The sequence below is a fragment of the Mixophyes fleayi genome, chromosome 2 (assembly GCF_038048845.1).
Source record: "Mixophyes fleayi isolate aMixFle1 chromosome 2, aMixFle1.hap1, whole genome shotgun sequence".
Lineage (NCBI taxonomy): Eukaryota > Metazoa > Chordata > Amphibia > Anura > Limnodynastidae > Mixophyes > Mixophyes fleayi.
The window spans coordinates 88251902-88266039 of NC_134403.1; the positions used below are offsets into that span (position 1 = coordinate 88251902).

General features: G+C 39.4%; 1 protein-coding gene across 2 annotated transcripts in view; it reads left to right on the forward strand.

Annotated features, from left to right (window-relative positions):
* Positions 1-4616, forward strand: part of ESYT1 (extended synaptotagmin 1) — a 79122-nt gene extending 74506 nt beyond the window's left edge. For both annotated transcript variants that reach the window (XM_075199570.1, XM_075199571.1), the window contains exon 32: positions 1423-4616. In XM_075199570.1, the coding sequence (XP_075055671.1) occupies positions 1423-1456 (34 nt within the window). In that variant the 3' untranslated portion in view covers positions 1457-4616. The remainder of the gene's footprint in view (positions 1-1422) is intronic.
* The last annotated feature ends 9522 nt before the right edge of the window (positions 4617-14138 follow it).

Genomic DNA, 14138 nt, shown 5'->3' on the forward strand with positions numbered 1-14138 from the left:
AAATAATCTAGATCTTATTATGCTCCATAAAATGCTTATCACAATTTTAAAGTAAATCCCATCTACTAAAAAAAGAATGTAACGCGCCTCTGTCCATTTCCCCCCCCCCCTTGTCGCGCCTCTGTCCATCACCCCCCCCCCCCCCCTTATCACACTTCTGTCCCCCACCTTTACTTGCCTTCCTACAGTCTCGTCTGCAGTTTCTCCCGCTGCAGCTCCTCACTGACAACGTTGAGGCGTAATAATGACATCACACCGAACAGTCAGTCAGTGAGGAGGAGGGAGCCAGACTCTGGGTTAGGGGGTGCAGTCGCTGCCTATCAGTCCTGGTCTTCTTATATAACAGCCAGTGCCGCGCTGGGCGCAGCACTGGCTGTTAGATGTGATAATTAACTTTGGGGTCGCAGAGGAACAGGGTTTCCAGGCAACTGAAAATCCCTCCTGTGTGCGGCCTGTCATACTGTTGTGGTAGGTTCCTCTATATTTCATCATTGGGGGTTATAAACAGGTTAGGAAACCCCTTTAAGCCTGAAAATAAATTTATATACAGTACTAGCATATTAGCTTTCTTTTCACATCCACTAATCTCTGAATTCTTTTTAATTTATTTGAAACATTGATAAATGGATGTATGGAAGTTCTCGTATCGGTGGTAGCTCCCAGATATGATGCCATATATTTTAAGTTTACTTTTAAAAGGATTTCATTTTGTAGAATACAGTATATTTAGCCATGTCCAGCTGGATATCCGTAATGTATTTCTGATTGCTATTGATTAAATATTCCAGTATATTCCCTATTATACATGTCCTACTCCCAGGTACAAATGTTCTCTCCTAAACCAACAATTTGTCTGCTTTCCAACAATTTCCTGGTGCCATGCCAGAGGACATGGATCTGGGTAGATTAGACACCAGCCTATCTCTTATTACATTACTGTCTGGTATATGCCATCTGGATGCAAAGTAATACCCTGCTCATTGGCACCAGAAGGTTCATTTTGAGCATTTTTTATTTCTAACTATGACAAACAGCTGCTTATATTGATTGTGTAATTGGGGATAAACATAAAATATTAGTGGAAGTATCTAAATATATTTTAGGTGTTATCCTCATCCAGCAACAACTTCAAGAGCTGTGCTAATGCTAGAATTAACAAGTGGGAAGATAAAATGTGAAATTACTGGTCCCCATGGTAAACCTACAAAGACCCCATTTTGACGAAAGACAGTTCCAAGTTTTACTTACCTGCTTCAGTCCAAAACTAACTCTTTATTGTATATACATTGATTTCATCCTCACGGCCTACCTTATCCTCTGTTCTTCAGGACCTCATACTATGGGTGTAAATATATCCTTGGGTACAGTGTGCTGTGATTGGTGAAGGCGTTTCCTATCTCTAACTAACTGATTTCATGACAGGTATGACCTGAAGACTGAATGGACAAGTGTCTAGACCTCTTACGTGATGATGAAATGAGCCAATAGTCGTCTTCAGGAGATCTTACCCGCTGAACCTTGCACTGCTTCTGTATCGTCCAGTCTGCTGAACACTGAGCTTAACCAAGGAAAGGGTGAGGAGTCACTCTTGAAGCATCTCTAGCAGAAAATAATATTTCATATTAAAAATCATGGACATTCCTGGGGTCTGATTACCTTTTGGACCACATTGTTGCCAGGCACTGCTGGTATCACATGTCCCACACTCTGACACTGCTGCATCTGCTCCTCCTTTCATTCATTCCACTGATTAATGGTATGTATTAGAAATGTTTACATACATTGTTATATGTTGGCATAGAACAGGTGGAGGAAAAACCTTCAATTAGAGGTTAAGTGGGGCTTATTGAAATGTCCGCCACAAAGAGCCAGAGTCTGCTTTTATTTTATTTATTTGAAGAAGAAAAAAAAAGCATACAAAGGAATATTCACTCTAAAATATTACTCATTAGAATCATGCAAACACACTGATACCTATGACAATGGCTTTCAGTTCAGTATCTGTCTGACTACTCAGTGTTCAGGATTTATTTATTTTGAACAACTTGTCTGTGTTCAAGCAAGAATATGTCACCTCTTAGGGTGGTGTCACACGGGCCCTTTTCCAGCTGTAGAAGTGCCCATGCTTAATTTTTGAGAGAGATATATATATATATTTTTCTTTATTTACCGCTCTTCCAAAACAAGTGTTAGAGTAAGGCTTATTAAACACTACTGTGTTTTCAGCCGATTATCGGGCCAATTAGACAACAAACGACTGACTGATCACAGTAGTGTGCACCCAGGAACGATCATTGTTCCAAAGCACAAGAAATCGTTGATTGAGATTTTCAGACTTAACTGAAAATCTTGTTCAATGATGGAACAATGTCCTTCCAGTTCTGCAGTGTGTATGCCCTTTACAACACTGACATCAAATAGATTTGAAATAAAGGAACAATACTCACAATTTCCACTTTCTAATTGCATGTCTATCAACGCACCTTTCTTATAACTTTAAGGAGAAGGGAAAAGAGAAGAAAAATAGGGGGAGGAGAAAACAAGAACAGAGAAGATAGGGTCAGGAAAGTGGAGGCGGAAACGCTGAACGTTTGAAGTCAATATGGTAACTTTAAACTTCATTTTTATATTGTATTTTTCACAGCTGAAAAGGTGCAATGCTTTAAATCTCTCCCACACTGTGTGCGACAGGGTATACTCAGTTACAATGTACCAGTTGGAGAGTTTTGTTATAGAGTTCTTTTTGTCATGCCATTAATTAAAGTGCTCATGTGACATTGTCTCTGTTTGTTTGAAAAGCACCCGTGTGACATAACCTTTATGATCGGATTCCCAAAGACTACTTTAAGGTCCGTGGCCTTACACTGTCAAACACACTAGGTCAATGTGTCAATTTTATATTTACCAGTTCTGCCCACTGCTGCATAATGTTTCATTACCAGCATTTTCTGCTTTTATGTAAATTTAGTTTTATATGAATGTGTTTGCTTTTAGCCTATTTGTTTGTATAAACAAGATATATCTTTGTTATGTAATGTAGAGTCCGATGGAGGGGCAACCTGCGGATCACCAGCTATTATGGACCTGCAAGTCCCAGAATGTCCTGCCAACCTCTGGCTGGTGGCATGCTGGGACTTGTAGTTCCACAACAGCTGGAGAGCTACAGGTTGCCTAAGCCTGAATATTTGTTAGGTTTTTTTGTCATGGCTTTAAAATGTACCACATGACTTTTGTGTCCTCTTAGCATGACATAAGTGTTACAAAAACAGGGTCCAAAGCAAAAGTCAGTTTTTGTCCTTGTTTCTCCCAAAATATAATAAAACCATTAGACATACCTTCTAATGCAGAGCAGTAAAACTGTAGCACTTTGTAACACATTGCATTCAGCTGGTTTTACCACTGCAAATGTTTCTAGTGAATTGTTATAGGGTACAGCGCAAAAGCTTTGACACAATGCATAGAATTAAACGTTGAACTGGTGTCTGACTCCCTATTGCCTACTTCACAGTTCCACAAGAGAAATGACAGATTCTAACATTTGTAGATTCATTGGTGGTCTCCAAAAATTGCTGTGCAAACGCTGGCCTGTGTCTCGTAAATAGCCGAATCTCTTCTTTTGTACTTTTTATAGTATTATTTTATACCTTTGGTGTCTCTAGTGCTAACTTTGCTTGTGGGAAATCTTGTTCTTCATGCAGGCCATGAGGCAACCGAAGAGTTACTTGTGTGTGTATATAGGTAATAATTATTGGCTCGAAATAACAAGATCTGCCAACGCTAGTTTATTACAAGTCTTCAGTCAGAACAGTGTGTAAAGCAAAGGGTTGCTATATAACCACGTCTACATAGTGATTTATGGAGATCCCCAAAATACAATTGTGCACTAAGGTTTGCATGTTGTAATGTGTCCTAAACAGTACTAAAGATTTAATGCTGTCTGAAGATAGCTGAAGAAAAGTTTCATTTGAATCACCCTAATCAGTGCAACAATCCAACCCCCTCCCCTGATTATAGTCCTGATTTGCCCCTGACATTAGTACATGAAGCAGCCATTAGTCTGAATTGCTTAGTGGCTAGTTAGTGACTGATAATCAAGAGCTGTGAATCCTATCATGCTTTGTCTGTTTACAGTATTCTGCCAAATATTTGTTCTATGTATTATTTGTTTTTATTTTGTTTTTGTTTTTTATATTTGCATTTGATATTTCTAAACTAATTTTTTTTTTTAAATGTATCTGTGACTAGCACAAGCACTGCACTGCCTCTACACTCATGTATGCTTGTACATTATTTGCTTACTATACTAGCAAAGAATTATGTGTTCTGGACCATTATTGTGTATTATTCAATAAAAAGGTTGCTCTGTTTTCCAGTTTCATTATTTTCTAACAATTAACCAGTGGAATGTAATTGTGGGGCTTTTTTGCTGACCATCGCCAACATAATACTTTATTTTGGTAAGAATTGACACAAATCAAATAGTAGGAAATATCAATGTGATTCCAAAAAAAATGTACTATTACTTTCATACATTATTTCCCTGTACCATTTAACATGTGATGTGTATGTACCCATTTTAACACTAAATACATTATTAAAGAAGATACATATGTAAACTCTACAATATACTGCTAGAATAAACATGAGGTCCTTATTGCACATTTTGATCAAACTGGGGATTCCCATCTACCACGTCAAGGTGACTCCATTCATTCTGATGGGTATCTACACTGTCACTTTATAATTTTATAACATGGGATTTACCTCATTTAGTGTCTCTAAACTACAATTAGTATCAATAGGAACCAAACTATTCTGCCCTGATTACCTATGGATAATTTGTGTTACTAGTTCATCTGTCTCCATTGTTAATATGTTTTGTTCAAATCGAAATATACTGCTTTACTTCTGTTTAATGTACACTCCTGCTTGTCAATTTCAATGACTAAAGACGTTTAAAAAAACAAAACCCTGTGGATGGGAGTAAAACCCTAATGTCCCAATATAATAGTAGGTGCTGAGACTGAAAGTACAATACAGAATCCAAAATATCATGTCTGGTTACCAGATGCATATTTAACTCATGCTGTACCAGCTGGCAGAGTTGCCTACACACAGTCTTCTGTTCCAGCTTAGCAAGCCCAGTACCTCCTGTGGATCTAAAAATCACCAAGGCAAGTAACTGGTCATAGTAAATGTACTTTATTGTACAACATTACACATCATTTCACACACATAAGTAACAGGGGTTCATGGCACCAAGCCTGCACTAACTGTCCTATTATCACTGTTCCCTGAGAACTGATCCTGCTGATGGATGCAATCCTTTCCACTCCTCTACCAGCAAGGTAGCTTTCAAGCTCAATGTCCCGGCTTATAGCAGGCTCACAATGTGGCAAGGTCCGTGGAGTCTTACAGCTGTAATCCTAGACCAGTTTAATAGTCTATTTTGGGCAGTGTGGAGTAGGGGTTACGGCTCCTGTTACTTGGGGGTGGGGGCTCTTTTATGACCCTTCTGGTTCCCACAGTCTAGGGCGGCCCCTAAGGAGGGTGTTTAGTGAGCAAGTCCTAATTCGGATAGACTATGTAATCTAAAGTGTCACCTCCACCATCATGTAGTTAGTAGGTTCCAGCAGTGGTGGCTCCGGGAAGTCTGCTTGTACTGTGTCAAAAATGGAATCCTATTTATCCATCCTGATTACCCGGGTATCTGAGCATCTAAAGCCACCTCCTGCTCTTACATTTTTCCAGTCTTTGGAAGAAGTCATGTTTCTAGTGGACTGGCACTTCCTCTCAAATATTACAGATAAAGTCCTGCTAGAGTAGTGCTGGTGGTCGTTGCTGACAGTCTCTGTGGTGCCGGTAGCCTGAGGACCCCAAAGTGCTCAAGTGACTACAGCTCTGTACAGTGGTGCCTAGAGAACCCACTTAGGGACATTTAACAATAGTGCACTGATATACATTATAGCTCATGTATGCTTAAGATTGATGTGGTCTTATAACATTGCATATAAAGGCAATATAAATTGTTCTGGTGAGAGGAAATGCCAAGAGGGCACAACCCTTGTTCTCAGTTAGCCTAGCACCCTGCTCTCACCACACCAGCTTTGGGCCTGAGTTGCGATCAAAAATTATTCTGTCTGAAATCAGAGAATACAATGAGGTCAAACCCAACATCAATCAATAACGCAATCATAAGTTAAGTAGACTAACATGGTGTAGAGAATCGTGCAAATAAAAATGAAAACATTGTTCTAATATATTACTGCAGAAAAAAATGCAAATAGAAAGTAGTGAAAGATTGCCTAAAATATAGCAAGGCATATTCATCAGAGGAAGCTATTGGCATTTACCCACCATAGAAGGCATGTGTGGTTCAGAAGCATAGCAAATAAAACTGGTACCCTGTTAACTGATCACAGCTACATTCTCTAATGGGAGATTGAAAAATACCTTTTCTTGTGTATTAGAAAAACAGAGCGACCCGTATAAATAGCTATTACTTCTACCACTAAGCAATTGGTGCAGGTGGTCATTGGAGAACATAAGCAGTTCACAGGAAATTATGTACGTCCGACATGTTATTTATTCCTGTCGCTGCCAAATTGTCTAATCTAGATTCCAGGTTGTGGTATTGTGGTCCCAGAGCTTTATAAAAAAAAAAAAAAAAATCATATATTTAATGATACATGTAATCCTATAGTGGAACTTAATTCTGTAAAGTGTGTGGTTCTATGACCCTGTCAAGAGTGAAATGCAAGTAAGAACTGAAACATGTCTACCAGATTTGAGCCCTGTAGGTGTGCGCACATAGGGAAACCTTTGGACAGTTTAAACCAACAGGTCATGTAGTCTGTTTCTCCTATGGCAGGTCATGGGTTTTGGAGGTACCGCCTAAAATTGTAATGTCCAAGGCCCCCAATCTCCAATGCTTGCTGATCAATGTGTTTACCTAGTAGCTTTAGGAGTTGCAGATACTTTCCATACAGTCACTTATTGTTCCGAGTTGCTAGGCAAGACTCCTGTGTGAGCAACGCACATTCCCTACTGTTGATGACCAATTCCTCTCAAAGTTATTCCTCATCACCCACTGTAACTGGGCTCTCTGTAAACATTGGATGGTGGGGGAAATCTAGAAGCAAGTAACCTCAAACCCTTATCTGTAGTTATTCTGAGCAGTTGTATGTAGTTTTGCACACTGAAAATCTGAATCTTAAAAATCCTCTATTCCAGCTTGTCCTACAACGTGATACCCCTAACCTTGTGATTGCAGGTGACTTTTATGCTGTCATTGATCCAAAATATGATAGGTCAAACGCAACTTCCACAACTAGCCAAAGGGACTCTGAGTGTTTTTTTGGTTTGATGTCCAGGTGGCATGGTTGATCCATGGCGCTTCTTAAATCCAACAGACAGGTCATACTATACTTTATTCTAGCGTGCATGGATCCTTTTCACAAATAGATTATTTGTTAGTCACTGGCACTTTAATGCCGTGGGTTTGTAAGGCAGACATCGCTGACATAATTATCTCAGATCATGCCATGGTTTCTCTTACGATTCGGAATCTGAGTTCGAGGAAGAGATCTAGACATTGGTACAGCTACGCATAAACCTTTGACTTATGCCCAGGTTAGTGCCACATATCCGCAGCTGGCTCCTTATCACCTAGCTATATTCCAATGCCAACATTACATCAGCACAATATTATGCAAACTCTTCCCCTCGGACTGGGATAACCCATTGGATGTTATACTCTCAAAACCTCCCTTAACTCACCAGGCCATATCGCAACACTATTCCTTGATATAGGATCAATTTGACTATAACCATTTTAAAACTGGCCTTTCTTTATGGCAGGAATGCTTCCCTCATCTGACACCAGAGGTTCTTTTAAAAGCACTTGCTAACTCCATTAAAACATTATCGGCCATGACCTATACAGAAATGTTTCTTAATATTTACCATAGAGCATATTTGTCTCCACCCCGTCGGGTTCCAGATAGGACTATCGGGGTCCCATTGTTGTCCGAAGTGTGGATCTCCAAGGGCAGACTTGATGCATTGCTTTTGGGAATGCCCCCAAATTAAACGATTTTGCACTCAGATTTGAAGATTCTCTAATGCACACCTGGTGAATTACGCACCCCTTTCTCCGGAATGGGCAATATTTGGAATACTCCTAGGTAGATGCAAAGTTAGTAAGGGATGTAAGAAACTACTATTGGCAATTTCGGCCGCTACCAGTAGGAGCATACTCCAGATCTCGGCCCAAGATACTCCTCCTATGTTTTCTCTTTTCAAAGAAAAACTCTATCATATATTCTGAATGGACTGGATAGAGACGTCTTTCCAGAAAGAGGTTGAGAGTAAAACAATTTTTTGACACATTGGAGAGTTTTATGGCTCTTTTACCTCACACTATACTATACGATTACAACTTTGGAATAGTTTCCATAATAATGAATGGTTTGAATTGAGAATGAGAATAGGCATGAGATGTTGATTACTCATTGAATTGTAAGTTAATTGTGAAATTATATATGTATTTTATAATGCATTCAATTGTATTTGTTGTATTTTATACCTCAATAAAATATTTTTTTCTAAAAAATAATCCTCTATAATTTTGTATGGATGAATCTGAAATCTTCTGAAGTTATAAAAAAAGAAAAAGAAACAAAAATGTATTAATTTAAGCTCATTAGGTTACTAGTGGGTAGATACTGATTTACCCAGTCAGGGTTGAGAGGGGAAACACTATTTATTTTCCATTAAAATACCTCCTCTGTTACTACAGATGTATGATGTATCTTTGTTTAAATGGTTTCTTTTAACGTATTACTGAGAAGTATACTTTGTGGTCTAATTATTAGGTACACCTGCTCGTGTAAATGCAAATACCGTATCTAATCAGCCAATTATGTGGTAGCAATTCAATACATAAAAAACACACACACATGGTCAAGCGGTTCAGTTGTTAATCCGACCAAACACCAGAATGGGGAAGAAATGTGATCCAAGTGACTTTTGAACATGTGAAAGATGGGGGGTTTGAGTATCGCAGAAAGTGTTGACCTCTGTAGTTTACAGAGAATGGTGCTCAGTACATCCAGTGAGCGTCAGTTCAGTGGGTGAAATCGTCTTGTTAATGAGAGAGGTCAGAGAACAGCCAGACTGGTTCAAGCTGACAGGGAGGCGACAGTAACTCAAATAACTGCTATGTAGGAGAGCATCTCAGAACACACAGCATGTTGAAGCTTGAAGTGGTTGGGTTACAGCAGCAGTAGACCACACTGGGTTCTACTTCTGTCAGCTATGAACAGGAAACTGAGGCTACAGTGGGCACAGGCTCAACAAAACTGGACAATTAAAGATTGCAAAAAATGTTGTCCGGTCTGACGTATCTTGATTTCTGTTGCGACATGCAAATGACAGAATCAGAGTTTGCATGAATCCATGGATCCATCCTGCCTTTTGTCAATGGTGCAGACTGGTGGTGTTGGTGTCATGATGTGGGGAATGTTTTCTTGACAACCTTAATACCAAATGAGCATCATTTAAATGCCACTGCCTACCTGAGTATTGTCATTGACCATGTGCATCCCTTTATGGCCATAGTCTACCCTTCTAATGGCTACTTCCAGCAGGACAACACACAATGTCACAAAGCGCACATCATCTCAAGCTGGTTCCATGAACATGACAATGAGTTCAGTGTACGCCAATGGCCTCCACAGCCCTCAGATCTCAATCATATAGAGAACCTTTGGGGTGTGGTGGAAAGGGAGATTCAGAACATGAATGTGCACCCGACAAATCTGCATCAACTGAGTGATGCGATCACATCAACATGGACCAGAACCTCTAAGAAATGCTTCCAGCAACTTGTTGATCTATGCCAAGAGGTCAAAGGCAAAGGGGGTGCTGATGACATTAAATTAAAACAGCTTTGCTATGGTGTATTTACAAATTCACTCTTGTATTGCACATCTCGAGTGTAGATTACAAAGTGTCTAGTGATTAAATGTGATGTGTGCTCTGTACTTGTCATGATTCTGTGGCATAATCCTTGCACAGAAGCATATAGTGATATTTTGCTGCAATTAGATACAACTTCTATAGATATATCAAACTGAATAAATTTAAATATTCTACCTGGAACATAAATTGTGATACTTGTATCTGCTGTTGTACATATTTTAGAAACAATTGGCAAGCAGTACACATTATGCCAAGATGGCCAGAAGTAATTCTTTCAGTGGTGAGATGGTTGGAGCTGGTGCTTTTACTGATTAGAAGAGTTGTTCTTCTACAGCAGCTACACCTAGGAAAAGGATTAGCATCTTCTCTTAAGGGAAGAATTATTGTAACTAGGCCCAGGCTCTTCTACTCATATAATACTTCTAGATGTGATGAAATTGCGGGAGATTAGGTTATGGTTTGTCTGATGACATTAAATGAGGGCGCACAGCCTGTGACATGAAATGCTAGCAACCAAAAGTCTTGTTATTCCTAAAGGAAGCTCTGATCAGTGAGGTTTGCAGTTTAGTAGCTTTAAGGGGTGCTACACCTAATATATAAAATGATCCAAAATATATTGTAGTGTTTATGGGTGGTTGGTGCCTATTTTTCTACTTTGTACTTCAACGACATGCTGGGTACTCAACTGCCGTCTACCCAAACTGCTGCTGCCCTATCACAAGGAGCGAGGATTAACAATACATGATGATCCAGCAGTCGTGTTCCTCTGTGAGCTTATCTTGGCTATTCTTCTTTCTTCTCCCAAAGCCTTGTGGGCTAGACTGCTGTATTGCCCATGGTACATAATATGGACCTGGTGACTGCACATATGGGCCAGTGTCATAGTAGGCCCTCCCTACTATGTATTGAACTGCCTAACTCGTAATAATGTTTAGTACATGTCATGTAGTAATAACAGGTACAATGAATAATTGGCCACATTAACACATAAAACAAATTCTCTCTAACAAACAGCTGCAGAATCTGACACTTTCTCACCCACAGCAAGAGATTTTAATCTGTATGTGATATATTTTTTCCATGCATTATTTTATTAAATGTGGGTAGCACGGTGGCTAAGCGGTTAGCACTTCTGCCTCACAGTGCTGGGGTCATGAGTTCAATTCCCGGCCATGGCCTTATCTGTGTGGAGTTTGTATGTTCTCCCCGTGTTTGTGTGGGTTTCCTCCCACACTCCAAAAAAACATACAGGTAGGTTAATTGGCTGCTACTAAAATTGACCCTAGTCTCTCTGTCTCTCTGTCTCTCTGTCTTTGTGTGCGTGTGTGTGTGTGTTAGGGAATTTAGACTGTAAGCCCCAATGGGGCAGGGACTGATGTGAATGAGTTCTCTGTACAGCGCTGCGGAATCAGTGGCGCTATATAAATAAATGGTGATGATGATTAAACATGTTATAGGGGACGTTTTGGACCCACTGGAGAATCCTCTGGCAATTTTTGGCCAATACAACTCCCTATCCCCATGATTATGCCCCATTACTCCCTTATAATTATGCCAATACTGTGCATTCTGTGATTTATTTCAACAGTAATAGTGATACACAATAAGTATGTGTTGAGGGTAAGGTGTATGTAATCCTCAACTACTCAGTTATGCAGTAGTGAAATTATTGAAATGCTTGATAAGTTGCCTTCAACTTCACCTTCAATGTTATTATGTTGGCTGACCTTATTTAGAAAAGTTTTTAGTAAAGCAATGGTGAAACTGAAGATGCGTTTGCAATCCTAAAGTTGAATGGTGTTGAGCATGCTCCCAGATCCTCGGAAGGTACAAATTGGGTCTTATTAGCTAAAGATAAATGTAAAATGTTTCCTTGTCTGAAGCTACTTAAAGGGTGTTATCAAGGCGATGGTGAATCCAGATCACCTTTAGCCTATCAGGTATCACACCTAACAGGACCTTTTTAAACAGCCTTCCAAATATTTCCGCCTCTAATGCAAACCTGAGAAACCATGGTGAGAAGATGCCACCGGCATATATAAGTGTGTAACACAGGACAACATTCAATAGCTTGGTCTCAGAGTGTCTATGAACGTTGATAAGCACTGCATTTTGAATTTCATACTAGTATGAACTTGTTCAATATTCAAAGTCAAGCAAAAGGCTTAACTCCCTGTACATGTTTCCACTCTTTCCACTAGAACAATAGGATAATATCAGCTGCAAAACCTTGTTTCTGCCGGAACCAGATAAATTCTTGTTGTGAAACTAGCTGATATACTGTAGGATAACTGATTTGTATCTGATGTAGCTTTCTTGTAGAGTGTCTGATCTTCCTGCTTTGCAAATTAGACAGGGTTTGTTTCTTTAAACAACTTCCTGTTGTCAACATGTGTTTTGTTAGTGTGTATGCCTTAAAAGCAGTCTCTTCAACTGGACTTTCTAAGGGCATGGTCAGAAAGAAATTATGAACCAAACAATGCTTTAATTCTATCTAATACCCAGATGTGACTACTAATGCTAGCCATCGACACATGGAAAATACAATGGCAGTAAGCCCAGGAGGGAAGTCCAGATTATGCCAGAATGGCATAAGGGTGGTGGGTGAGGGGGTTAGTGTGTAGATTCCATTGCACTGTGGACATATTGCAATAGATAGCCTAATTACTTGGGGGGAGCAGGCCTTAGGGGGTTAGCTAGAGTGTGGGAACCATTTATGTGTTAGAGGAAGGAAATACTGCTGAACCTATGTCCACCCAGACTAGCAATCCCAATGTCATTGGTACACTATGCTAATGGTGCGGCGTAGAAATACTTTTCAAAATTAGAGACAACCAACCCACTAACCAACCCAAGTGCTTGTTTTTCTACCAGACCAAATAAACAAGGTGATCATCTGTTGGTAACAAAAATCTTGGAGGGGGTGTTTATAGGCAGAACCTGAATCAGATATAATAGTCTTCTGCGACATCTACCAATTTTTTACCAGTTGAAAAAAATTACAGAGAGTTTTCTCTTTGAAGATGGGTCTGCCATCCATAGTCTTAACCTCAATACACTTCTTGTTTCAATCTAGACATCATTTGACTAAATTCACATAAGACTATGCTAAAAAATCAGAAGTTTCCATTTATTATTATTATTATTCTTTATTTATATGGCGCCACAAGGTGTCCGCAGCGCCGTACAATATACAGTACAGACAGAATACAAGGGTATGACAGTACAGAGTAGAACAAGTATCACCAAGACTTCAATATCTCCAAGCAAAGCAAATAGAGTGGTGTAGGAGAAGAAGAAATGGTATTGAGACAGAAGGGAAGAGGGCCCTGCTCAAAGGAGCTTACATACTAAGGGGAGGGGAGACGGACAGCAGGCACAAGGGGAGTCAGAGGGGTTCAAGTACAAGAGTAGACGGGAAAGTGGGAGGAGATGAGAACGAATTTATCCAGAGCTTACAAAATATATTCTAGTACATTTGATTCAGCAACATTTTTAATGCTTTGCCACCAATTTAAGAGCAAATTACCACTGATAAGTAAATCATTTAACAGACTAACATGAGTACTTTAAGATGGAAGAATTTTCCATCGGCAAAGTAACATGTCTTGCTAATTGTAAAATAGCTAATAGCTGCGTCCACTACTGGCATATTACCCCAGAAAATTATAGCAGTACTTGCTATGGGGTAAAGATATGAAAATCGGTTCTGGATTGATTACTATTTCCCACTCTTTCAAGCCAAAGAAAATAATTATTTCTATTTATCTTAAAGTTCTAAGAACTTTTGTGTTTTACTTTGCTTATCTTGGCTTTTATAACTCCAGAACTTATCTCACCACTTTAATATATCAGGAAACTAACTTCAAGTTAAAGCTATACGCCTCCATATCTTCCTTTTCTTCTGCATAAGAAAGAGGCAGGCACCTTGTATGGCAATAGATGTAGATAGACCTAGAACCTCTTAGGAATATTTGATATCTCACCCTCATCTTTGAAGCAGATTGGCTGTTGGAGTACTTCTAGATTCTATCTGCAACTGTTAGTCATATAAAGAAAATAACATCTTGGTTCTTCATATCTCTTTTATGTACTACCGTAAGACTCACATACAAGATTCACATTCGAGCTTACATTGAATAGCTGGATTCCAC